We start from the raw sequence: 24689 nt of genomic DNA on the forward strand, positions 1-24689 counted from the left end.
TTCCTGAAAATGATTGCAAACACAAATTCTTTGGTATTATTATCGGCATTTAATTTGTCTTAAATGAAAAAACACAAAAAGAATTGTCCTAAAGCCAAATTGGATATAATTCCACACCAAACATAAAATAGAGGGTGTACAAAAGTATTGGCACTGTTCGAAAAATCATGTGATGCTTCTCTAATTTGTGTAATTAACAGCACCTGTAACTTACCTGTGGCACCTAACAGGTGTTGGCAATCACTAAATCACACTTGCAGCCAGTTGACATGGATTAAAGTTGACTCAACCTCTGTCCTGTGTCTTTGTGTGTACCACATTGAGCATGGAGAAAAGAAAGAAGGCCAAAGAACTGTCTGAGGACTTGAGAAACCAAATTGTGAGGAAGCATGAGCAATCTCAAGGCTACAAGTCCATCTCCAAAGACCTGAATGTTCCTGTGTCTACCGTGCGCAGTGTCATCAAGAAGTTTAAAGCCCATGGCACTGTGGCTAACCTCCCTAGATGTGGACGGAAAAGAAAATTGACAAGAGATTTTAACGCAAGATTGTGCGGATGTTGGATAAAGAACCTCGACTAACATCCAAACAAGTTCAAGCTGCCCTGCAGTCCGAGTGTACAACAGTGTCAACCCGTACTATCCGTTGGCGTCTGAGTGAAAAGGGACTGTATGGTAGGAGACCCAGGAAGACCCCACTTCTTACCCCGAGACATAAAAAAGCCAGGCTGGAGTTTGCCAAAACTTACCTGAAAAAGCCTAAAATGTTTTGGAAGAATGTTCTCTGGTCAGATGAGACAAAAGTAGAGTTTTTTGGGCAAAGACATCAACATAGAGTTTACAGGAGAAAAAAGAGGCATTCAAAGAAAAGAACACGGTCCCTACAGTCAAACATGGCGGAGGTTCCCTGATGTTTTGGGGTTGCTTTGCTGCCTCTGGCACTGGACTGCTTGACTGTGTGCATGGCATTATGAAGTCTGAAGACTACCAACAAATTTTGCAGCATAGTGTAGGGCCCAGTGTGAGAAAGCTGGGCCTCCCTCAGAGGTCATGGGTCTTCCAGCAGGACAGTGACCCAAAACACACTTCAAAAAGCACTAGAAAATGGTTTGAGAGAAAGCACTGGAGACTTCTAAGGTGGCCAGCAATGAGTCCAGACCTGAATCCCATAGAACACCTGTGGAGAGATCTAAAAATGGCACTTTGGAGAAGGCACCCTTCTAATATCAGGGACCTGGAGCAGTTTGCCAAAGAAGAATGGTCTATAATTCCAGCAGAGCATTGTAAGAAACTCATTGATGGTTACCGGAAGCGGTTGGTCGCAGTTATTTTTTTGCTAAAGGTTGTGCAACCAAGTATTAGGCTGAGGGTGCCAATACTTTTGTCTGGCCCATTTTGGGAGTTTTGTGTGAAATGATCAATGTTTTGCTTTTTGCTTCCTTCTCTTTTGTGTTTTTTCATTTAAGACAAATTAAATGAAGATAATAATACCAAAGAATTTGTGTTTGCAATCATTTTCAGAAAGAAACTGAGTATTATCTGACAGAATTGCAGGGGTGTCAATACTTTTAGCCACAACTGTATCTTCCAACCAGGATCATATTCATTTAAACAGGCAGGCACCACTCGGTTTTTGATTTAACAGATTTTGTTTAAATAGCCAGAACCCCCTCCCCAACACACGCCTCCTGAGTCTTAACAAAACGTGCTTTGGGGCGGAGGGGACAGCGTGTTACCAGCACATTGCCATCAATAATTTGTAAGTAATTATGCAACCTTTTTCTTAGCATTTCACTGAGCCTTTTTTCTTCATTGGCCAGTCACTTGCTTTAAGTTGTAGATGTTCCACTGTGCACTTTACACTGAGTCTATTCTTAATGCCTATATATCAATAGGGTTCAGCTCCTTACCTTTAACTCAATTGCACCTGCACCTTATATTTATTACGATTTTTATGTTGCTATTTTGACTGATGTGATTTTTTTTCTTGGTCTAATATTATTACATATTGTATTCCTTCAGTAGTGTTTTGAACCTATTTGCTAGGGTGATTTAAAGGGCTTTTGCATTTTCTGAAGTGGCTGTATTGCTTTGGTGACACCCTGTCCCTGGGCATCTTGTGTTCAGTAGTTCTGATTTTATTAATTGTGAATTTCATATTCTATTAATAAAGAGTTTATTATAAGGATTACACTCTAGGTGGTGATATTTTATGCACCTTCCTTTCTTGTTTGTGGTGTTGCACTAATAATTACAGCAGCAGGTGGTCCTACAAAATATTGACTGAAGGGAATTGCATACAAATGCACTTCACAATTTTTATATTTATGTTTTTAAAAAAATTAGAGAAACCATGTATGATTTCCTTTACACTTCACAAATCCTTGCAACTTTATGTTGGTATAGTACATCAAATTCCAGAAAATACACATACGTTTGTAGGTGTAACATAAAAAATGTGGAAAAGGTCACAGGGCATGAATACTTTTTCAAGGCACTGTGTATATACAGGGTGGGCCATTTATATGGATACACCTAAATAAAATGGAAATGGTTGGTAACCCAAATCGGTGCGCTGAATTTTCAGAATAGGCAAAACAAAAATTGGAACAGGACCCTCAGTTTACACCGAACATTATGTTCAGTGATGAGGCCAAGTTTTTTGGGTGGGCCATTTGTATGGCATCTGAACTTTACTTCACATAGTCCTCAACAGACACACGTAAGGCCTGTTTCACACTTCAATTTTCTGGCATCAGTCACAATCCATCATTAGCAGAAAAAAAACGATCTGACGGATTTGCCTGGCGGATCTGTTTTTTTCCCCATAGACTTGTATTAGTGACGTATTGTGATGGATGGCCTTCTGTTTCGTCCGTCGTACTACGGATCCGTCGAAAAATAGCTGTCCGTCGGCCGAAAAAAAACGTCCCTAGGAACGTTTTTTGTCTCAGTGGAAAAGGTGGACAGTGACGGATCCGTCACCATCCGTCGTCCGCTACAATGGTCGCCTATGGGCGGGGGATCCGTCGCTGTCCGTCAAAAAACGGATCCGTCGTCGGATTCCGTTTTTTCATTTCTGTTCCTTTAATTTAACCCCAAAAACCTTTCTGGCACCAAAAATCTCTCTCTCTCTCTCTCTCTCTCTCGAATCGTGTTCCTTTAAATTCCAAAATCTGCAGTTTTGACAAATCCGTCAAAAAAAATGGAAGAAACAGATGAAAAAAACGGATGCAACTGATTAAACTGATCCATTTTTCAGTGGATCCGCTAGATGGATCAGTCGAAAAAACTGATCAGTTGCATCCGTTTTTCATTAATTTTGACTGATCCGTCATTCTGGCAAAACGGTGGATTTTGACTGACGCCGGAAAACTGAAGTGTGAAACAGGCCTAAGAGGAGCTGTGACAGGTTTTACCTCTTTACCTCCTGTTCTTCCTGCTGCTCCATAATACACTGGAATCCATCTTAAATTGCGTCATACATCTATCAGGAAGACCACAGTATAGATCTCCCCTCTGTTTACATTCTGCACGAAGTCTCTCTCTGCACGCTATTATGTCCCAGCTCACACTCACAAAACTGTCAAGATTGTGAGAAAGGAGGAGAGCCCAACTTTAGTGACTTCTCTTATAGAGCCAGAGATGTTATTATCAAATTAAAAAGGACATTTTTACTTTTCCTAATGAAAAGTTTCTCAGAAAGGGTTATATTTTGGTATTCTATTAACTAATGACAATTTCCAAGAGGTAATATGTCCACCTCTTTCCACCTTCTAATTTGTGCATAACTGATTTTACATGTAATATATCCAATAAAAATCACGGGGCAGCAGCGAATCCATATCTCAGCACTATTGTGCGTCTGAGAATGCAGTAGCATCCAATGTAACTCACCTTTTGTGTGTCAGAAAAGTGATTGATTTGGACATGCACTAGTGTTATCAAATCAGCTCTTGCCAAATGGGTTGCACATCTGTTCTCCAGGCAGCATATGATTTTTTTTGAATTATGCATGATGAAAAAAGAAATATGGATATACTGCATATTTTTTGTACTAACCTGGCTTGCGATAGTGCTGAAAGTATGATTATTAATTTATTATTTACTTTTGAGACAAATTGCTAGATACTTGAAACTGTCACCTATGAAACTTGTCTGATTAAATAGTAACTTTTTCCAGTAGAAGCTGTTGTGCTGAAGCCTAGCCAATACCTTATGTGAGGCAGTGACCCCTGTTACAGCTAGGGGGCACTGTATGTGCTTCTCAGGATACGCATGGAGGCATAACGGTAATGGTGAGACAGTGTCCAGCATTATTGTAAATGTCTGGTATGTGTTGCAGAGGAAGTCTGCGTTTTAACCCGAAATGTTGCTCTGGGACTTGTAGTTCCACAAGCCTTTGTGTAGTTTATAAGGGGGGCTTACAGGGTTAGTTGGAGAGCTGGACGGGACTGACTAACCACACACACCACCCACTTATGGGGGTGGTTGCAGCTACATAATGTGACCAGGGTTTGGGTCACATATTCGTTGTTCTAATGTCCTGTGTTGGAAGGTCCCAGGAGGGGACGGACTTCCTGAAGAGCACAGGGTGAGACCATGGACTGTCAGAGTCTGTGATGGCACTGTGTTGTGGAAGCTACCATCTGTATGAGGGTCTGGAACTGTCTGGTGGCCTGGTGAGCAAGGCATTGTCCGTGATCCCAGTTCGGCAGCTTTACTGGGAGCCAGGACTGACAAGAGGTCAGTGTGCGGAGCAGGAGCTCCAGGAAGGTAACTCCAGGACAGGGGGTTATAATAACGGCGGAGAAGTATCTGACATTGGAACAGACTGTCGGTGTTTATTATGTTCCGTTGATGGACGTAATGAACTGTTTGGCGTGCCGTCACCCATGGAAACGGGACGAAGTGAGAAGTCCGACATGTTTAGTAACTGCGAGTAAAGCCGGATACTATAAAATGCTGTGGACTATGTGTAGGTATATTAAACCAAATAGACTGTTTTGTGAGAAAAACGTGCCTGTGTGCCTTCATCCCGTGGCCAAGCGAGTGTCCTCCAACACACGCAGTAAGCGCTGTCTTACACTTAGTAAATGACACCAGCACAGAGTAGAACTTTTTGCACTATTAGTGTACATTTTGTGTTGTGTTCTGAAAAAAAAAATGATAGTATGTTTCAGTTTTTAACTATTTCAGAATTTTTCACATGTATTGAAATGTGTCTCGTCTAGTAGATGCATAACTCTGTTGTTTTTTTAGTTTTCCAGAGAAGAAGGCCAGGAGAAAGGCCTTTTAATAAACCTTCACATTTACTGCCCAAGCAGAATTTCTCTGTTTAAAATATAGAGGTTTTCAATTAATAAATTGGCAACGCTCATGTTATTTCTGCCATTAATAAGTTTATTGTTCTCGCCAAGAAAAATTAGTCATTGGCATTAAGAAAGACTAGTTTTAGCCAATAAAGTTGGGCAAAATTGAGCAATATGAGAGTCCCAATACTCCTGTTCGTGGCCTAATGGAAATGTATGCTGCTACTACTGGACACCTGTAAGGTTTTATTTTACTGCACATTCTTTCTGGATTGCACCTGTTTTTAACTTCCCAATCATACATATATGAATTTCTCACTACTATAAAAATAGTTATTCTCCATGTTCCCTTTTCCCTCTGTACCATTCAAGCATTACCAGCATTACCTCTTCCTGCAAGGGTCCGCACCCCTGTGTGCTCGGCTACAGGTGGATGGTTACAAGGGAGCAGCCAAATGAGGGGCCTCTTAGGGATTATTCAGATGTCTTTTGACTTTTCTCGTACTCAAAAAACAGTTTCATCAATTTTTTTTATCAGAGTCATCAGAGTTTCATCAGTTTTCTTTGGACGAAAAAAAAACCTGATAGTGGTGGCATGTGAGTGCTGATATTTTCACAGACCAATAGTCTTGCATTGGCAAGTTTGATCCGGCACTTAATATTGTACCAGCCACTGTGCTTCTGTGTGGACCTCTCGGTCCGAGGAAAAAATTGGACACGTGGACTACTCAATTAGACTATCATAGTTACACGAGTGCTATCCGTGAAAAATACAGATAGCTCTCGTACAAAAAAACCTGATGTCTGAAGCCCTGCTATGTATAATACTGGCGATCGGATGACCACAGCTTCAAGTCTCCTAAGTCAATAAAAATTAAAAAAGAAAGAAACAACTTTAAAAAAAAGTATTAAAAAAATTAGGAAAAAAACAAAGTTCAAATCACCCCCCTTTTGCCCCATTGAAAATAAAACAATAAAAATACATATATTTGGTATCACTGCTTTTAGAAATGTTTGATCTACCAAAATATAAAGTAAATTCATCCCATCGGTAAACAGTGTAACGAGAAAAAAAATCTAAATGCCAGAATTACTTTTTTTGGGTCGTCGCAACATTGTAATAAAATGCAACAACGGGCGACCAAAACATTGTATCCACCCCAAAATGCTATCAATAAAAACATCAGCTCAGGGCACAAAAAAAATAAGCCTTCACCCAGCTCCAGATCCTGAAAAATGGAGGTGATACGGGTCTTGGAACAGGGCAACCTAAGCAATTTTTTTTTTTTTTTTTTTTTTTTTTTTTAAATTTTGGATTTTGTTATCATTATTTAATTAAAAAAGAACACCTACATATCTAGGTACCTGTACTGACCTTGAGAGTCATATTACCAGGTCAGTTCTAGCCTTTAGTGAACATGGTAAATAAAAAACCCAAAAAACTATTGTGAAATTGAACTTTTTTCTTGCAATTTCACTGCACTTAGAATTTTTTTTCACTTATTCCAATACTCTATATGGTAAAATAATGCTGTTATTCAAAAGCACAACTCGTCCCACAATAAAGCCCTCATACGGCCATAATGATGGAAAAATAAAAAAAAAGTTATGGTTATGGGAAGAAGGAGAGGAAAAAGCTAAGTCGGAAAATCGCAAGGTCATGAAGGTTGTTCTGGGGAATACTCTGACGCACTGAATGCACTTGGGCTCCTTGTACTGATTTTTTTCTTTCCATTTATGCGCTTTCCAAATGGGTCATAAAAAAGGAAATACAAACAGGCAGACGTGTGAACAAAGCCTTAGACATATACACTATATGGGGTGTATTTGAATATTTATTTTTAAGTACTGTATATCTAGCATAATTCACAGTAAATGTTTTCAATCTAGCCAGTAATAAAAGCATGCCCCATGGGGGCTATAAGCATAGACGGGCTGTATTTCATTTTCACATTAATCTGTGAAGAAATGTATTTCTTTCAGAAATAGGTGTTTGAATAGGATTTGGATGATAAACATTTCTCATTGATAGTCACTTTCTCCGCATCTCATATAACATACAGAAGCATAATATTTCTTCACTTTTCCACAATAGGCTTATTCAGATGAGTGAAGTGCACTTTAATGGCCCCCAAGTTCCTCTCTAGCATTGCCTAAATCTCATCACCCTCCACAAGTAACCTATTTTCTGGAGTATTTTATGCACTCCAAGTTCACGGATCACTTAGCCCCTTTTCTGTGTCCTTCAGTATTCTCTTTATGGTGGTATTATTTGACATTAAAGCGTTAGTCTGTCAACAGCCGTTAAATTAGGTTTTTGTTCCGGCTGAGTAGAACTTTGCTGTGGATTTTCAGTCCTTGCCAACTCTTCTCGCTTCATGACATCTCCTGTAAAATCCTGCCAGATAAAAATTGTCTGGAAATTATTCCGTAGGACAATATTATTAAGCTTTGAATAGAACAATTAAATAAATGAAACATTCTATATGACGGTAATTAAAGCATTGAATCTTCTTTACATTTTTACATCGATGTCCACTACTAGTAAAGTTATCTATTTTTATGCTCTTGTCCTGAAAAGTACTAACCAATTTAACGTGCGTAATTCTTTTTAACCTCATCTTTTCCACTGTGCTATGCCATTTGTTCAAGGATTCCAAACACTTTATGGTCGAGTTGGTTTTATTGGTGATACTACACTTTTATTTGCATTTTCCAATGAAATGTGCACTAAAATATTTTAAATTTGAAGGAAGGAAAAATGAGCTGTTGCAGGTCATGTTCAGGAAATAATCATGTGTACATTGGTTATTTTATGTATTCTTTACCCTTCCACCCCCTTAAATTTTGTCTCTCTGTTAGAAATAAAAGTATTTAGTACATAATGAGTTAACTTTTTTTTTAGGTCCAAGTGTGTTAACAGACAGTTTTCACTGGGGGGCGTGTACTCCTTTTTCTGTATGATGCTGATGAATCAAAAGTAGGCAGGAACATTCAAAAGAAAGAAGGCACCTGAATAGCTTAGTGCAGGTTTCTCAGTGTGTGAGACATAATGATGCAGCCCGGATCTCCTGGTCTAACCTGCATGAGTCAGTCTGGGGGGAGGGGTAATACAGCTGAGCTTAGCTGTGAAGTACACGCCCCCAGTGAAAACTATCTGATAACAACCACTTGGACTAAAAACTAAGTGGACCCATTATGTGCCAAATACTTTTATTGCTAATTTCTCTGCAAAAGAGACACACAAAAAAAGTTGTAGGGTATGTGCACATACCCTACAACTTGGCTGCATTTATGTTGCATTTTTTGTGTGCAGTTTTGTCTAAAAAAATCAAAGGATTGCCTAGTCCCAGCAAAGTGAAAGAGATTCCTGAAGTTTCGTGCACACATTACTTATTTTTTCCTTACGGATTTGAAGCAGTTTCATGTCTGCAGCATGTCAATTCTGTTAGCGTTTTTGCAGTGTTTTTCATCTGTTCTAATTATTTGGGGAAAATTACCATCATAAATGCTTGCAAAAAACACAGTAAAGCTGTGTGCCCACGTTGCATTTTTTTTTTCAGCGTTTCCGCAGCATTTGAGCCGGATCAGACGCTGCAGAAACGCTTAAAAGAAGCTTCACATTAATTTGCATGCGATTTTGGCTTTTTGTGACAATGCATGCATTTTTAAACTCTCAGGAATCGCTTAGCGGCTAAAAACGCAGCATGCTCATTAATTTCCGCATTGCTTAGCGTTTTTAGCACTTTGTTCCCAGAAAACGCGCGGAAAAAACGCACGTCTTTTGTGCAAAAAACGTGCAAGAAACGCGCGGAACTAAAACGCGCGTTTTCTGGGAAGGAGATCAATTTCCTGATTGTTTAAAAATGCTAACGTGGGCACATAGCCTTAAAATGTGCTTATTTTATGCGGGAAAGATGTATATCTTTGTACCGTGTTAGCCAGTAGATAGAAAAATATTCAGAATTGAGAGTCCTCAGTGGTTGATACCTTTTAATGGCTAACTGAAAAGATGGTAACACATTGCAAGCTTTCGAGACTACTCAGGTCTCTTCTTCAGGCTAGACTAATACAAAATCTGAAGAGTCACATATTTATGCACAGTACAACACAGAAAAAATGCAATGGATAAGACAAGTGACGTGAAGCAGAACTATCAGTATGGGAGAGGGAGAAACATAAATATTGGACCAGTACATAGATAATGAGTCCGAATGTTTTATAGTCCTCTGATTGGGGTCTCCTAATGTGTTGTGATGCCCCCACCAGGTCTTGAAAGCAAATTCCTTAATTGATGTAAAAAGACATAAATCCATGCGACACATTCATTCCAGCACTGAGAGTGTCAAAGGTCGTCATAAATTTATACTCCCAAACACGTCTCTCTCTCTGAGATGTAAAGTTACCTTTCAATACCAGTAATAGTCATATCCATGTTGCTGTGATCAGGGATACAAAAATGTTTTGCCACAGGTAGATCCATTCTTTTTTCTCTTATTGTGAAGAGACTGGCACAGCTATGGGAAGTAAAATGGCTCCACAGTATGCAAATATTTTCATGGCCAAGCTTGAAAGGGACTTTTTGTCCTCATGCCCCATCAGGCCCCTGGCCTACTACCACTTAATTGATGATATTTTAATCATCTAGACGGAATCTGAGCAACAGCTAAAGACGTTCCACGAACAGTTTAATCAATTTCATGCCACCATCAATTTAACACTCAACTACTCCAGCACTGAGATTAACTTTTTGGACACCATCATTAAGCTAAAAAACAATGAAATAGAGACATCCTTGTATCAAAAGCCAATCAACCGTTCAACATACCTTAAATGGGACAGTTTCCATCCAAAACACATAAAGAACTCTATTATCTATAGCCAAGCCATCAGATACAATCGTATATGTTCCAACCCCATGGATAGAGACAAACACCTTGGTCGCCTCAAAAAGACCTTTTTGAATCAGGGCTACCATCCAAGAACAATTGAAAACCAAATTACAAGAGCCACCAGAATGTCAAGGAATCACCTGCTACATTACAAAGCTAAAGAAGAAAATAACCGGGTGCCTCTAGTAGTCACCTACAACCCAAATCTGGAAGTGCTAAGGGGAGCTGCACGGAAATTACAACCTTTACTACAAAAAGATGCCCGATTACAATCCATTTTTCCAGACCCCCCACTGCTGTGTTTTAGGTAGCCCCCAAATTTAAGAAGCATCATTGTCAGAAGCTCCCTGTCCTCTCGAACAGCTGCAGGAACCTTTCCTTGCAACCAGAAAAAATGTAAAACCTGTCCATTTATAATGACCACGGACAAGATAAAGATCCCCAACTCACATCAGGACTACAAGATCCCAGGTACTTTCAGCTGCATTACATCTAATGTGGTGTACTTAATTATTTGTACTAAATGTCCAACTGGGGGTTTGTATGTGGGGGAGACCGGGCAAAAACTGAGAACAAGGATGAATGCTCATCGTCACACAATAAGAGAAAAAAGAATGGATCTACCTGTGGCAAAACATTTTTGTATCCCTGATCACAGCAACATGGATATGAAATTACTGGTATTGAAAGGTAACTTTACATCTCAGAGAGAGAGACGTGTTTGGGAGTATAAATTTATGACGACCTTTGACACGCTCAGTGCTGGAATGAATGTGTCGCATGGATTTATGTCTTTTTACATCAATTAAAGAATTTGCTTTCAAGACCTGGTGGGGCATCACAACACGTTAGGAGACCCCAATCAGAGGACCATAAAACATCCGGACTCCTTATCTATGTACTGGTCCAATATTTATGTTTCTCCCTCTCCCATACTGATAGTTCTGCTTCACGTCACTTGTCTTATCCATTGCATTTTTTCTGTGTTGTACTGTGCATAAATATGTGACTCTTCAGATTTTGTATTAGTCTAGCCTGAAGAAGAGACCTGAGTAGTCTCGAAAGCTTGCAATGTGTTACCATCTTTTCAGTTAGCCATTAAAAGGTATCAACCACTGAGGACTCTCAATTCTGAATATTTTTCTTATTTTATGCAACATTTTTCCAACCAACACATAGTATTTACTTAGATTTTTCTGCTGGAAGTAACTGATCATGTGCACATACCCTTATTCCACGCTGCAACCCTGTGTCCAGTTAAACATGATAAATTTGGTGCAAGGTCATTTTTAAGTCTGAGGAAGCGATCGGTACAGTCCCAATGGCTTAGCTGAATTACACAAAACAAACCTTTGGAAATTGAAGTAAAACGTCTTCATCATCATTTCCTGAGGAGCGCTGGCATTAATCCATTTTTCTTTCTGTCAAATTGTATCTGTTGGATCCTGGACCACTATAAGCCTGGGATTGGATATTTGGCTGTACCTTCTAGAAAAACTTTTCAGATTAGCATAAACTTATCTTTTAATGTCCTGACTATCCTACAATGGGATAGTCTCTGTCTTTTTCTATCCTTTTAACCTCCAGATGTAGTGCTTTCAAATCCTTCTGTATTCCAAAAAAAAACAAAACTGGAAAGTATCTTTTTTTTTAATTTTTTTTTTTATTTAGAATATACCAAAAAAAACATGTGCGATACTTAAAAATGTCCTGCCATCTGCTGTGGTGCATACATTTGAATATATGGCTAGCACATTAGTGGCCACACTTTGCTAGCTTCAATTTCTTCTGCAATAATAGTAAGGGCTTTTGCAGACAGCTGTATTATCAGGCCGAGTGCAATCCGACAAAACATAGCATCGGACCAATGTTAGTATATGGGGCTGTTCACATGTCTGAATTTTTTATCAGATAAAGTCTCTCTGTGGAAAAAATAGCTGTATATCCGAGTTTGATCGTATATTTAGATCACACTCGGCCATACCAGTCAATACGTCTGTGGAAAACATCGCACTGATGACATCTGAGTACAGTCCGATATTTGCGCACTGACACAATGGATAAGATGGAAACATTTCTTTTCTCCATCTTCTCCTAACCCGGGAGAATCGGATCGCATTATGCTCACATTTGCATAATTGGCCAGATTCTCATGGATGAGAAAATCTACTGGGGTCTGCCCCTGCACTAGCACCATGTCCCCCACACACAGTATGGCTTACATTGCCTGAATAACTCTGCTATCCTGACACACAGGAATGTGCAGTGACATACAAGTATGCCATTAAACATCAGTTCTGGGCAAAGCGGTGTTGTGCAGAATGAGCAGTCAGTCTCAGACTACTCACCATTACAGGGAACCTAACAGCTGATACATGATGCCCTTGGCTATGTGCAGCACGCTGTGGGGTTTCAGAGATAAGGCTAGTTTCACACTAGCATTCTCGGGCGCAGGGCCGCGCCCCCTCCGGTCAGTTCCTCCTCCGATCGCATGACGCTGAATGTGATCAGTGTACTCTATATTTAACGTTGGGTACGCTGACCGTGCACTAGTCGTGCGCTGGTATGATTTTGCTGGCGCTGCGCCCAGTGCACAAAAATGCAACACAGCCAGCAAAATCATACCAGCGAGAGCGCACGGTCAGCGTACCCAACACTAAATATAGGGTACACTGATCGCATGCAGCGTCATGCGATCAGAGGAGGAACTGACTGGAGGGGCGTGGCCAGGGGCGGGGCTTAGCGGCGGCTCTGCGCCCATGAATGCTAGTGTGAAACTAGCCTTAAAGATACAAAAGCTTGCGTACCATGTCGAATGGGAGACTAGTTGGTAAAGCAGGACCCCGGCAACTTGTCTCTATCTGCTGTCTGACTCACAGGTCTGTTCCTGTAGATGCATGCAGGGAGACCTCTGTCACTCAAGGGGAACGGGAGTAGAGGACCCTCCAGGGACCGGCCTTTTCGACTTCTCGCCTATGTGGCTCGGTCCCTGGCAGCGATTAAAGTATGTTCCTCTCTGTAACGCTGCAGCATTTCGAAGTCAAACCTACCTTGCTGAAATCATACAGCCAATGTCTGATATATGCTGCCTGTGGATCGGGCAGAATGTATCAGCTGTCAGATTCTCTTTAACTGCTTCCTTTATCATAACAAATCCCATGCTCCAGTATATTGTGCTGCGCTCTATGCCAGTATATACTAAATCTGCTATTAGCAGTATTCTAGTCCTTATAAATTAGTTCTGGGTAAGCAAATTAAAGGATGTGCTTTAGATCATTTTATTACTATTCTGCATGTGAGGTGAGAGTTCTTATCGCTATTCAGCGTTTTTGTGTTACAAGCTACATTTCCACTTTCTCTTCTTTCACAGCAAGTGAACCTTCTAACCTTTGAGAAGGCAAGCCACTAGTGATAATCTGTAACGCAACTCTCTGGGATTCTCTCATGCTTGAATAACAGTACAAAAAGAACCTGAGCCAACCTCTAACCTGTGCAATATGAACTGCTAACACCTACAAGGATAAGTGTATTGTCATCAGATAGCTCTTTAAAAGCTTTTGTGCCATTTCTTGGCTACACACTAATCCGTATATAGAGCATTACTTTCTTGTACTGATGGCAATTGATGCCATTGAAAAAGTATTTTTTTAAAAAGTAATTGTCACTGAAAACACTTTGCTGCACTGCACAGGTAAGAATGAAGTGTCTTGTATGCATAGGGCATCTAACTGTAAAATAGATCCAAACTTTCCTGCATTTGTCATATACTTCTATTGTATGCGAAGAGATGATGGCTGTCTGTTTGGCCTTAAAGTGCTACTACGGCGCTCAAGAGTCCCGCTATTGAGGTTGGAAGTGCAGTGGGCGTAGACAGAGGTGGGGCAAAAGCATCAGTCTTCTTCATTACTTCCCACCCATCACCACCCTCTACTCTTTTATTGATAGCTTGTCATATAATGCAATAGGTGTGTGGAGAGCGGAAGAAGGAGACTGATGCACTTGGTATACATCGGTCAGGCCCCAATGCTCCTGTCCTTGCCTGATGTGTGAGTAGTATTTTTAAGGTGCATAATATGTCTACTTATCAATCAATCAAAAGTCTCATTTTCTGTTCTGTTTCCCTTCACTTCTTGGCACACAGGATACCGTCTCCCCTGTTAAATTGTGTTAATTTTGCTATCAAACCTGTCTGTGAAAAATAGTAGTGTGTGTAAATTAAAAAAATAGATTAAAAATAAAAGTACACACACACCTCAGTATAAATGAGCACATTCCTACCAAATTGTCAGAAAGCCTTTAGTTTCCTTTCGGAATCAACATTTTCTTTGGGATATTAAGCTACAAAATACTCCCACAAATGTCGGCTATTGATTGCACACAAGATTTGTCATTTTGCACTCCCAAAAAAAGAAATTTTCCTAACAAATTAGTTTAATACTATGTTGAATAAATTACTACACCCCAATTAAAGTTTTAGGTACAAAACTAAAGTTTAGACTACAAAGTTCTACTTAACAAGAATTTAACAACAGATAAGTTTAATTATTCATTTAACAGGTTTTTCAGCAGTTGACTATAAAAGGGCATTATTTAGCAAAGAAAACCTCTTCCTATTTCATGCTCTCATCAATGGAACCACATGGAAGAGAAATGTCATCTGCTAAAAAATAAATTTCTTGACACAACAATTGTGAAATCTACAAGAAGATCTGCAAAGCTTTGCTTATCAGTCAAAATACTGTAGCAAAAGTGATACAAATATTTAAAAATAGATGCAACTGCAACCACCGCAAGAGACGTCCATGCCGACCATGGAAGATAACATCCAAACAGGTGTTTTCTGATGAGAAGGGTTGAAGAAAATTGATATGCAAGTTCATTGCAATTAGCTAAGGACATAGAAAGTCAAACTGGGATGAGTGTTTCTCATAATACAATTAGGAACACTGTTATGAATGAGTCACCGAAGGAGGAAAAAGCAAAAATAATAGCTAAGTCCAGAAAACAAGATAAGTTGGAAGCTATCGGATTGCAGACCCCTGAACCTATCCACAACAACTAGCAGTAGCCGTGGGGGGTTCCTACGGTGCCCTAGACCCCTCGATCACAGCCGGAGAACTATATTAGCCTAAAGACAGAAAGGGGAAATCTAAACTGCTCCAGAACAGACCCCAAAGCAATAGACAGCCCCCAACATATAATGACTGTGAAGCAAGATGAAAAACACTAACACAGATAGAAAGATAGGTTGAGCAAATGATGGGGCCCAAGCTAACTAAATAGGACAGGATAGAAAAGCTGCTGTCTGCAATCCGCAAAAACCCTATCCAAAAATGAACCAACAGACTGATAGGAAAAACAGGCCCTGAAGTCGCTAGGCTTCAAAAAGACTATATCAGCACTCAGGTATATTCTGAAGACAGAGCCAGAGATCAACAGATCAGAGACAAAAATGGAATTCAGCTCACCCCCGGCCGGGGATGGCTGAACTCCAAAAAACAAGACAAACAAAACCAGAACTAAAGTGTACAAAAGGCAGAGCAAAACTTAGCTTTGAGAAGCAGAAATCAGACTGGTCTCCAAGAATCCAGCAGGAAAATCACCAGCAAGGCAGCAGGGCGTCGACTGCCTTATATCCAGTCATCAGTTCCTGTGACCCAGTCATCATCTACCTGCTCAGCTGTTTGGTAATCAGCCTCACTACCTTCCTTCGCCAGGAGAGGGAGTTCATCAGACCTCACTGGTGAAGGGAAAAATGAACTCACAACAGAACACACTGCAAAGCAATGAGTGTCGTCCACAAAGGAAGCCTCTCCTAAAGTCCATGCACAAGAAAGCCTGCCTACAATTTGCCAGGGCCAATGCTGAAATATATGAAAAAATCCTACTATGCTATAACATTGAGTTCAAGTGGGAAAGCGCTCACTACCTAATACAGATAATGTGAACAGAGTCCTTGGCTGCACATTCGGCGCATGCCATGAGATGTACTAAAACTCTCTCTTTCATTTTTACCCAGTGTTGTAGTGTAGTGTTTTTTGCAATTTTACTCATTTAATCTTTTGGGATTGAAGGACTGATCCATAAACTACATCAGCTCCATTATGATTTTGTTTGTGTTGATGCAATAACACAATGTCTTTGTCTTTATTGGGTCTCTACACTCTGGAGTGATAAAACTAAATGGCGACACAAACGTGAGTAATGCAAAGAAAATTGCATGGGCCTACAGTGAAACATGGTGGTGACTGTGTCCTTATGTGGGACTGCATGACTGCTGCTGGTGTCAGGAAGCTACAGTTCATTGTTGGTATCATATATCTCATAAATTCACAGATGTATTGCTCTATATTGAAAGACAGCACTATCATCTATCCATGCCTTCTGTAGACTTGCACTTTTCCAACATGACAATGACCCAGAACTCACATGTACGGTAAGGTCACTGTTTCATTTCTGAAGAACAATGAGTGTGAAATTGATTCAGTGGCCAAGTGTCTCCTGATCGAAACCCAACTGAACCCCTAAGGGGAATTCTGACGAGACAAGTTGAGCATCACTCTCAAGCCAGCATCCATGCTCATAAAAGAATAGAAAAAGTTGAATGTTACAGTATGTCACCAACATGGTTATTGCATGCCTAGAGGACTTAGGCCTGTTTCACACATCCGTATGTTACCATCAGTCAAAATCCGCCGTTTTGCAAAAAAAAAAGATCCGCCATTTTGCTTGGCGGATCCGTTTTTTTCCCATTGAGTTGCAATACCGGCGGATCTTGACAGATGGCCATCCGTTGGATCTGTTTTTTGCGGATCCGCCAAAATTTTGGCTTCCGCCGACATTCCTGAACGGACAATGCAACGTTTTTTCTGGTGGCCGGATCCACATTTGACATTGCGCATGCCCGGAGGACTTGCCTCGGCCGCAAATTTAACCCTAAACTCTGTTCTGGCGGCTGAAAAATTCTCTCTCTCATTCCTTTAAATTTCTTCCTTCACCGGATCCGTCAAAAAAACGGTCCAGTGGCACACTTTGATGTCCGTACACAGGCGGATCCGTTTTCTGACATTTTGGCGGATTACAACTGACACAAAAAACTGATGTGTGAAACAGGCCTTAGTGATTTCCTTAAAAACCATGGATTTCATACAAAATACTAGATGTAGTTGTTTTTGATGTGAGGTATAGTCCTTTTTTCATTCACTAATTTGAGAAAAACTGAAGATTTTGGAATGAAAATTAGATTATTAACCTCACTTTTATGTTATGGGTTAAAACTTGTTATCTGAAACTCAGTCTTTTCAAAATTTTGGTTGTTTTGTGTTGAGCGAGATTAAAACTTTTTAAAGGGGTTGTACTCATTCATTCTGAATGATATATACTGTATACAACCTGGTATCTGCCAGTGATGCCTTATCCCACCAGACTGCTGCATCTTGTGGTTTACCTGCAGCGGTCACATAGAATGAGACATCAGCGACAGAGGTTGGATCGCACAGAGACCAGTAGGGGGCCAAGTAATAGAGCCACCAGGGGGAGTAAGTGGTGTTGCAATTAATGAGCAACAAAATCTACTGTCGTTTAGAACTTGTTGTTTTCTTTTCCTCTTTGAATTAAGTGGGGAAAATCCGGAACCGATCTAAGAATTTACATGTTGCAGATTTAAAATCCAAACTCCATGTCTATTTACCAGCAAATATTTTCTTGCATTGCTTTGATGAGAACTGTTCGAATGGAATCTACTTTGCTGCCATTGTGGAAATCCAGATAAGCGATCCGCAGCTTTTCCGCTATGTGAAAATGTAAGGACCCAAACTGACAATATCACAGCAGTCGGAAACTGGCATGAGCCTGTATGTCCTAAAGCAGAGGAAGCCAACCTGTGGCTCGGGAGTCTCTTGTGGCTCACGGGCCCATGATGTGTGGCTCGCGGCTGTCTACCAGCTTGGTGCATTAGCACCAGGACTAGCAATCAGCTATGAAGACTAGGTCTCCGGATGGTGACTTTTGTGAGTAGCCCCTCATAGTAGTGCAGATTGAAAAGGGGGTAAGGTAGGGACCCCTGGATCTTGTTATACTGCCTCAATCTGATTTCTATGGGCAAGCTTTGGCTGTCGTCATACCGGTAATGGGGGCTCAGGGGGTCACTACTGTGAAAGTGGCGAGAGCTGGATGTGGCTCGCAAGCCTCGCTCAGAGCTTATTGTAGCTCTCAAGGTCAGAAAGGTTGGGGACCTCTGTCCTAAAGTGTTCACCTATATAAAATACTCATAACATATAGTGTTCTTCATTAGAATTGGTTATGCCAAACTACGTCTATGTCTATAATTGTATTTATAACAATTATATATAAATATATTTCTGTATAAATTGTCATATGACAAATGGATTTCCGCAAGCTATAAACGTGTCACACTAAGGGATTGTATTGCGTTAGACAACTGAATGATCCGTTGTAAAAATCTTTTGTGAGGGTAATTGGATTTGCAGGTGACATTGCACGGCCTGTGTGCCAAAAGTCGTAATCGCTTTTGCAGAAACTCAGTACTACATTTCAGGCTCACTGTAAATTAAGCTATATAAGACAAGATAGAGACTTGGAAAGCCATGTTTTTCCATTATTCTGAATGGAACTATATTTTTAGTTAATTACATTTAATGAGAAGTGTGGCTGCACTGCGGTGCTCATTAGCTCGGGTACACCGTGTATTCATTTCATGGAATCCTCCAGGAATGGTTTGTACTTTTAAAAAGCAATACAATTCCAACATCTAAAGCAATTCCCTTACAGATCAATCCACAAAGCGTCTAAGTGTTTTGGCTAGTTTTATTCAGGCGTTTTCATTGGGTCTGTGTTATTGTAACCGGAGATAGACTATTAGGGATTTATTCTTGCTAGTATCTAAAGATGAGAAGGATAGAAATATAATCCTAAAAAAGCTCGGCGGCACCAACAAATAAGAAAAAGGGAGCAAGAGGAGCCTTAATTACTGCAATCATTGAGTATAACTTAATATTGGTATAATTAAAAAGGTATAACTGATAAAATAGCTATATGTGGGGTACAAATAATTTATTATATAATGTTTAGTTCTGTACTTCATCTTAGGCTGAGATCACACATGCGAGGAATACGGCCGAGTCTCGCATGTTAATACCCGGCACTGCCACCGATACTCGGATCGGCGCATGCGGCCTCATAGCAATCCATGGAGCCGCACGCGCCGCTCCTGAGTGCCGACGGCAGTGCCGGGTATTAACATGCGAGACTCGGCCGTATTCCTCGCATGTGTGATCCCGGCGTTAGGTGAATGTGGAAAGCATTAGCTTTAGTTCTTTCCTGCCTCATGCGATACTGTTTAAATAATGTGCTAGTTTTTTTTCAGCGGTTTGTTTTATACATGTTGTGTCATATCTATTTTTTATGTTTTTAATGAAGCAAGGTCTTTTTATTTTCTTTTTTGGAGGCGGCATTCTTATATTTACTTTACATATGAGAATGTTAGCCTTTCATAGAATTTAGTTTTTTATTTATTTTTACAGATCTGTGCCCTTTTAATTGCAAGGAAAACCCGAACCCCACCAGGTGAAGAAAGTCAACCTGGCACAGCCGCCGGCACTCGGACCGGAGCGTGCGGCTACATGTATCTCTATGCAGCCGCACGCTCTGGTCCCAGTGCCGGCGGAAGTGCTGGGTTTCCATGCGAGAGACTCGCACGAGAATCATGCAAGTCTCCCGCAAGTGAGTATGAGCCCTATGGCATCTGCTTCTTTCAAGCTGGGGGACCCATGGTCAGGCCCTTGGCTTCCATAGAAATGCATCACCTCCCTTTCCCCGCCATGGTCGCATTACTGAGTGCAGATTGCTGTACAGATAGAGAGCCTACTCCATCATTCTTTCATTAGATGGCACAGTTGCTTTTTATCATACAGTTTTCTGTGGAATCACAGAATAGAGATTCTTCTGCCTTTTCCTATGGGAAATAGGTGCTTTATCTCAGCTTCAACAATCCATAGCACCCCTCGAGTAATTCATAACAATAGCGTTGCCTTTCTTTGCATCACTAAATGTATTCTTAATTAGATATTGTCACAAAATTTTTGCTATGTATTCTGAGAGCATCACAATGTGTGGACAGATACCCTGATTCCAGTGATGTTTCACTTACTGGGCTGCTTGCAAGAAAATCACTGTTTTATCAGCAGCAGATTATCATTAGAGAACTAATAAGCCTGCTGCCAAGTATTCCTACAAATTCATAAGCTCTGTGACCCTGGCCCCACCGCTGATTAGTAGCATTCTGTCTATGTACAGTGTACACAGAAGCATGCCAATCAGTGATGTGGGCGGGGTTATACATCTCTCAGCATTCAGTGAGCTGCTAGATCTGTAGCAGATTTTATGAAAACTAGAGTAAGCAGCCCCATAAATGACACATTCCTGGAATCATTGCTTTATGGTGGGGTAGAATAAACCTGCTGGAAGATTCTCTTTATCAATCTGATTTTCCGGACCTCAATATGATGTGTAATGGTATAAATATACATCTTGCATGATTCTACTGCACAGTAAGTTCTTTATTTTTTTCCAACAGGGACATGAAAGGAATCATAGTCACCCTAAGTGACAGTGGCCACTTGCAATGCTCCTATTTCGGAACAGATCCGTATCTTTTTCAAGCCCCTAAAGTGGAATCCAGGGACATAAATTATGAAGAGCTGGATACTGAAATGAAAGAACTTCAGAGAATTATCAAAGAAGCTACAAAAACACAAGGTCAGCAAATTTACGGCATTCGAAACACAAGGTCTCAAAAGTGAATGCAAAACTTTACCTTATCAACTAGTTAGATTATTTGTATTGGTTTTGCAATGCCCTGGAAAGATATCGACTGCTTCCCATAGGTGACTGCCCTACCTTTTGGCTGAATGCACTTAAAGAGAATCTGTCATTAGGATCAACCCTCCTAAGCCGTCTATATGGGCATGTAGGTCATAGGAAGTTAGATACAATGATACCTTAAAATCTGTGATCTGATGTCTTATATATAGCTGAGCTGTTAAGGTGTATCAGCCGGACATTGATCTCCCTGAGAATCTGCCCCCGGAGCTTATTTTAAATGAAAGGGGGCATTTCCAGTGTGAGACATGTTAAAATCATTCTCAGCAGAATGGGATCCAAGAAGTATTGTTTCTCCATGCAGAGAGTGACATGCTAAGCATGCCGAAATGAGGAGACTTAAAGTCTCAATGCTCCTCTGCGAAATATACAAATTGTCTCTTCAGAGAGCAAGAAGACTAGAACACTAGTGCCACCTATTGGAAGTAGCAATCCTAATAGTCAATGTCGACCCTTTAATGAGCCTTGTCCCATGACTTATCATGACTTATTATGACTTATCATGTGACAAGGCTCGTTAAAGGATTGACATTGACTATTAAGATTGCTACTTCCAATAGGTGGCGCTAGAGTTCTAGTCCTCTTGCTCTCTGAAGAGACAATTCTCAACAGAACTGATCTTTATCTCATTACAAACAAATTTACAGCTGCAGCTCTACTCACAGTTCTGTCAGCTTTGCTTCAGAGCTGTCTGATTGCAATTAACATTTGGGAAAGGGGCACTTTATTAAAGGGAATCTGTCACCCCTTTTTTGAGATATCATATAATGATATCATTCAATTGTGTGTTACCTAAGTATTGTAGTCGTACTTTTTATCCCCCCAGTCCCCGCACCTTTGATAGATAGATACCTTTTTTATCACTCGTCAGATTTATGGAAATCGTCGCGGTCCGATCCGATGAGCGTGGCTCATTCTCCTCCTACTTTGGCTTGCTGGACATAATTTCTTCTTTGAATATAACAGATGGCGTTGTTTATTCGCGCCTGCGCATTGATAAGGCCGTTCGTGCTTGCGCAGTATGCTTTGCCCAACTGTGGGCAAAGCATATAATCGCTACTGCGCATGTGCTGGTATTTTTCACTGCTGGTATTTTTCCCTGTCACATGTCCCGACTTCCGGGTCATAGACACAGGAAAAAATACAGGCACATAAGCAGTAGCGATATTATATATATATATATATATATATATATATATATATACAGATAGCGTTGTTTATTTGCGCCTGCGCATTGATAAGGCCGTTCGTGCTTGCGCAGTATGCTTTGCCCAACTAGGCTGGAAGAACAATGGATTGAGACCTTGAGATATAAAGGGGATTGCTTGAATGATTGATTTACCTCTACCTTTGTAATCTACTGTCTGGCCTGCTCGTCTTCCTCTGCTTACTGTCACTGAATATAAACATTGATTCCTGAGGATGAACTGACAAGCAAACAATCTGCAGGAAAGACCAGGACTTTTTTTGGTCGCTGGTCTCCCGCTGGCCACCACGCATCGCTGCGTGTGACAGGTGGGAGAACAGCGATCTGCTGGTAACTAATGTACACATCGGGTATCCAAGGGACGTGCGTCCCTTAGATACCCGATGTGTACATTAGTTACCAGCGCGCGATGCAGGGAGCTTGGTCTTCGGGCCACACAGTCATCCTTGTGGTCGTGGATCGATTTTCCAAGATGGCCCACTTCATCTCTCTGCCTGGTTTACCTTCTGCCCCCGAGTTGGCGAGAATTTTCATCTCCCATGTTTTTCGGATTCACGGTTTCACCAAGCACATTGTTTCGGACAGAGGGGTTCAGTTCACCTCGCGGTTTTGGAGAGCCCTATGCAAAATGATGGCAGTGACGTTAGACTTTTCCTCTGCCTATCATCCCCAAACTAACGGTCAAGCAGAACGTACTAATCAGATCCTTGTAACTTATCTCCGACATTTCTCCAACGCCCACCAGAACGATTGGTCCAGCTTGCTCCCTTGGGCCAAATTCGCCTACAACAACCACACCAGCGAATCCTCTTCCAAGTCACCCTTCTTTATTGTCTATTGGCAACATCCTGGTGTACCTCTGCCGGTACCCCCTGTCTCGGTGTGTGCCGGCGGCCGATCTTCTGACCGAGGAGTTCTCCAGGGTCTGGCAGGAGACCAAAATGCACTTGAACGAGCACGAGACAGGATCAAGAGACATGCCGATAAGAAACGCCTAGATCCCCCATTGTATCATCCTGGGGATAAAGTATGGCTGTCCTCGAAATTTGTCCGCCTTAAGCTCCCCTCATATAAACTATGTCCCCGGTACATCGGACCTTTTGAGGTCTTAGCTCGTATCAATGATGTTGCCTACAAGTTAAAGCTCCCCGCCTCGCTACAAATTCCCAATTCCTTCCACGTTTCCCTCTTGACTCCTGTCGTACTTAATCAGTTCCTCGCTTCTACTGGTCGCTCGCCTCCACCTGTTTCCGCACAGGATGTCTTTGAAGTTAAAGACATTCTCTCTATGAAAAAATCTAGAGGTAAGACCCTCTTCCTAATTGATTGGAAGGGTTTTGGTCCCGAGGAAAGATCTTGGGAACCCCAGGAGAACATCCAGGCTCCTCGAATTTTAGCAAGGTTCCTTCCCGGTCTTAAGAAGAGGCGGCGTAAGGATGGGCATACTGTCACACCTACCGTCGCTGCAGCCGCTGCCTCCGCTGTTACTGCAGCCACTGCTCCTGCTGCCTCTGCCTCCTCTCTCGTGCCTGTGCTGTCCACAGCTCACCAGCGCACTCACCTCTCCCTGCACGCTCCCACAGTAGGCGCGCGTCACCCAGCTCCTCCACTTCCGGTCCTGCGGCCGGTCTCTGTCCCCTGTCGGGTGCGCATGCGCGCCTCGTACCATAGACTACGGCACACATCCTCCAGACTGAACTGCCCTATCCCTTGGCCTCCGTGATCCTGGAGGACCCTGATCCAGAAGTCCTGCAAGCACGCCCTATATCAGGTAGCCTCGCCCCCTGCTCGGTGCCTGATTATAACTTGTGTTTCATGATTAATTTCGGGTCCACGCTCTCCTGCATTCCCCCTGCCCAGCGCTCTGTTCCGTACCTATCGCGTTGTCATGCCTCTCCTTGTGACCTCCTTGTATTCCTTTCCAGAGTCCGTCCTTCCCAGCCTGTTCCTGCCTGCACCAGTGTCTTTCCCAGTGTCTGTCCATCCCAATCCGTGTCTGCCTTCACCCGTGTCGTCAACCTCCTCCCGGTCCTGCAGCAGTCTCCCCGTTGGTCGCCGGCTTCTCCTTCCCGCCTTCCAGTCCGTCACTTGTCTGTGTTCCTCTCCAGCTGTCCCCAGGTATCAGCTTCCGCTGCGATAGTCTCCCCTGGGCCTGCCCCAAACGCTCCCTGTATAGGGGATGGTACACCTAGCCAGCTCGCCCGAGGGAGGTTCGTCGTAGCTGTCCTTAGGGTTCACCCCTGGAGTCCACCCAGCCTCACACTGATTTTGTAAGTGTGCCCACTTGCAAAGTCATGAACAGTCTATAATTTTAAGGGTAGGTTAATTTTAACATTGAGAGATAGAATATCAAAAATAAAATCCAGAGAATCACATTGTAT

General features: G+C 41.6%; 1 protein-coding gene across 4 annotated transcripts in view; it reads left to right on the forward strand.

The window, feature by feature from the left end:
- BBS9 (Bardet-Biedl syndrome 9) overlaps positions 1-24689 on the forward strand; it is a 649391-nt gene that overhangs the window by 238788 nt on the left and 385914 nt on the right. For all 4 annotated transcript variants that reach the window (XM_073549956.1, XM_073549955.1, XM_073549957.1 and 1 more), the window contains exon 11: positions 20797-20978. In XM_073549956.1, coding sequence (XP_073406057.1) covers positions 20797-20978 — 182 coding nt within the window. The remainder of the gene's footprint in view (positions 1-20796; positions 20979-24689) is intronic.

This window comes from Dendrobates tinctorius, unplaced genomic scaffold (genome assembly GCF_039654945.1).
Source record: "Dendrobates tinctorius isolate UK_male_01 unplaced genomic scaffold, ASM3965494v1 ptg000162l, whole genome shotgun sequence".
In the NCBI taxonomy this organism is placed as follows: domain Eukaryota; kingdom Metazoa; phylum Chordata; class Amphibia; order Anura; family Dendrobatidae; genus Dendrobates; species Dendrobates tinctorius.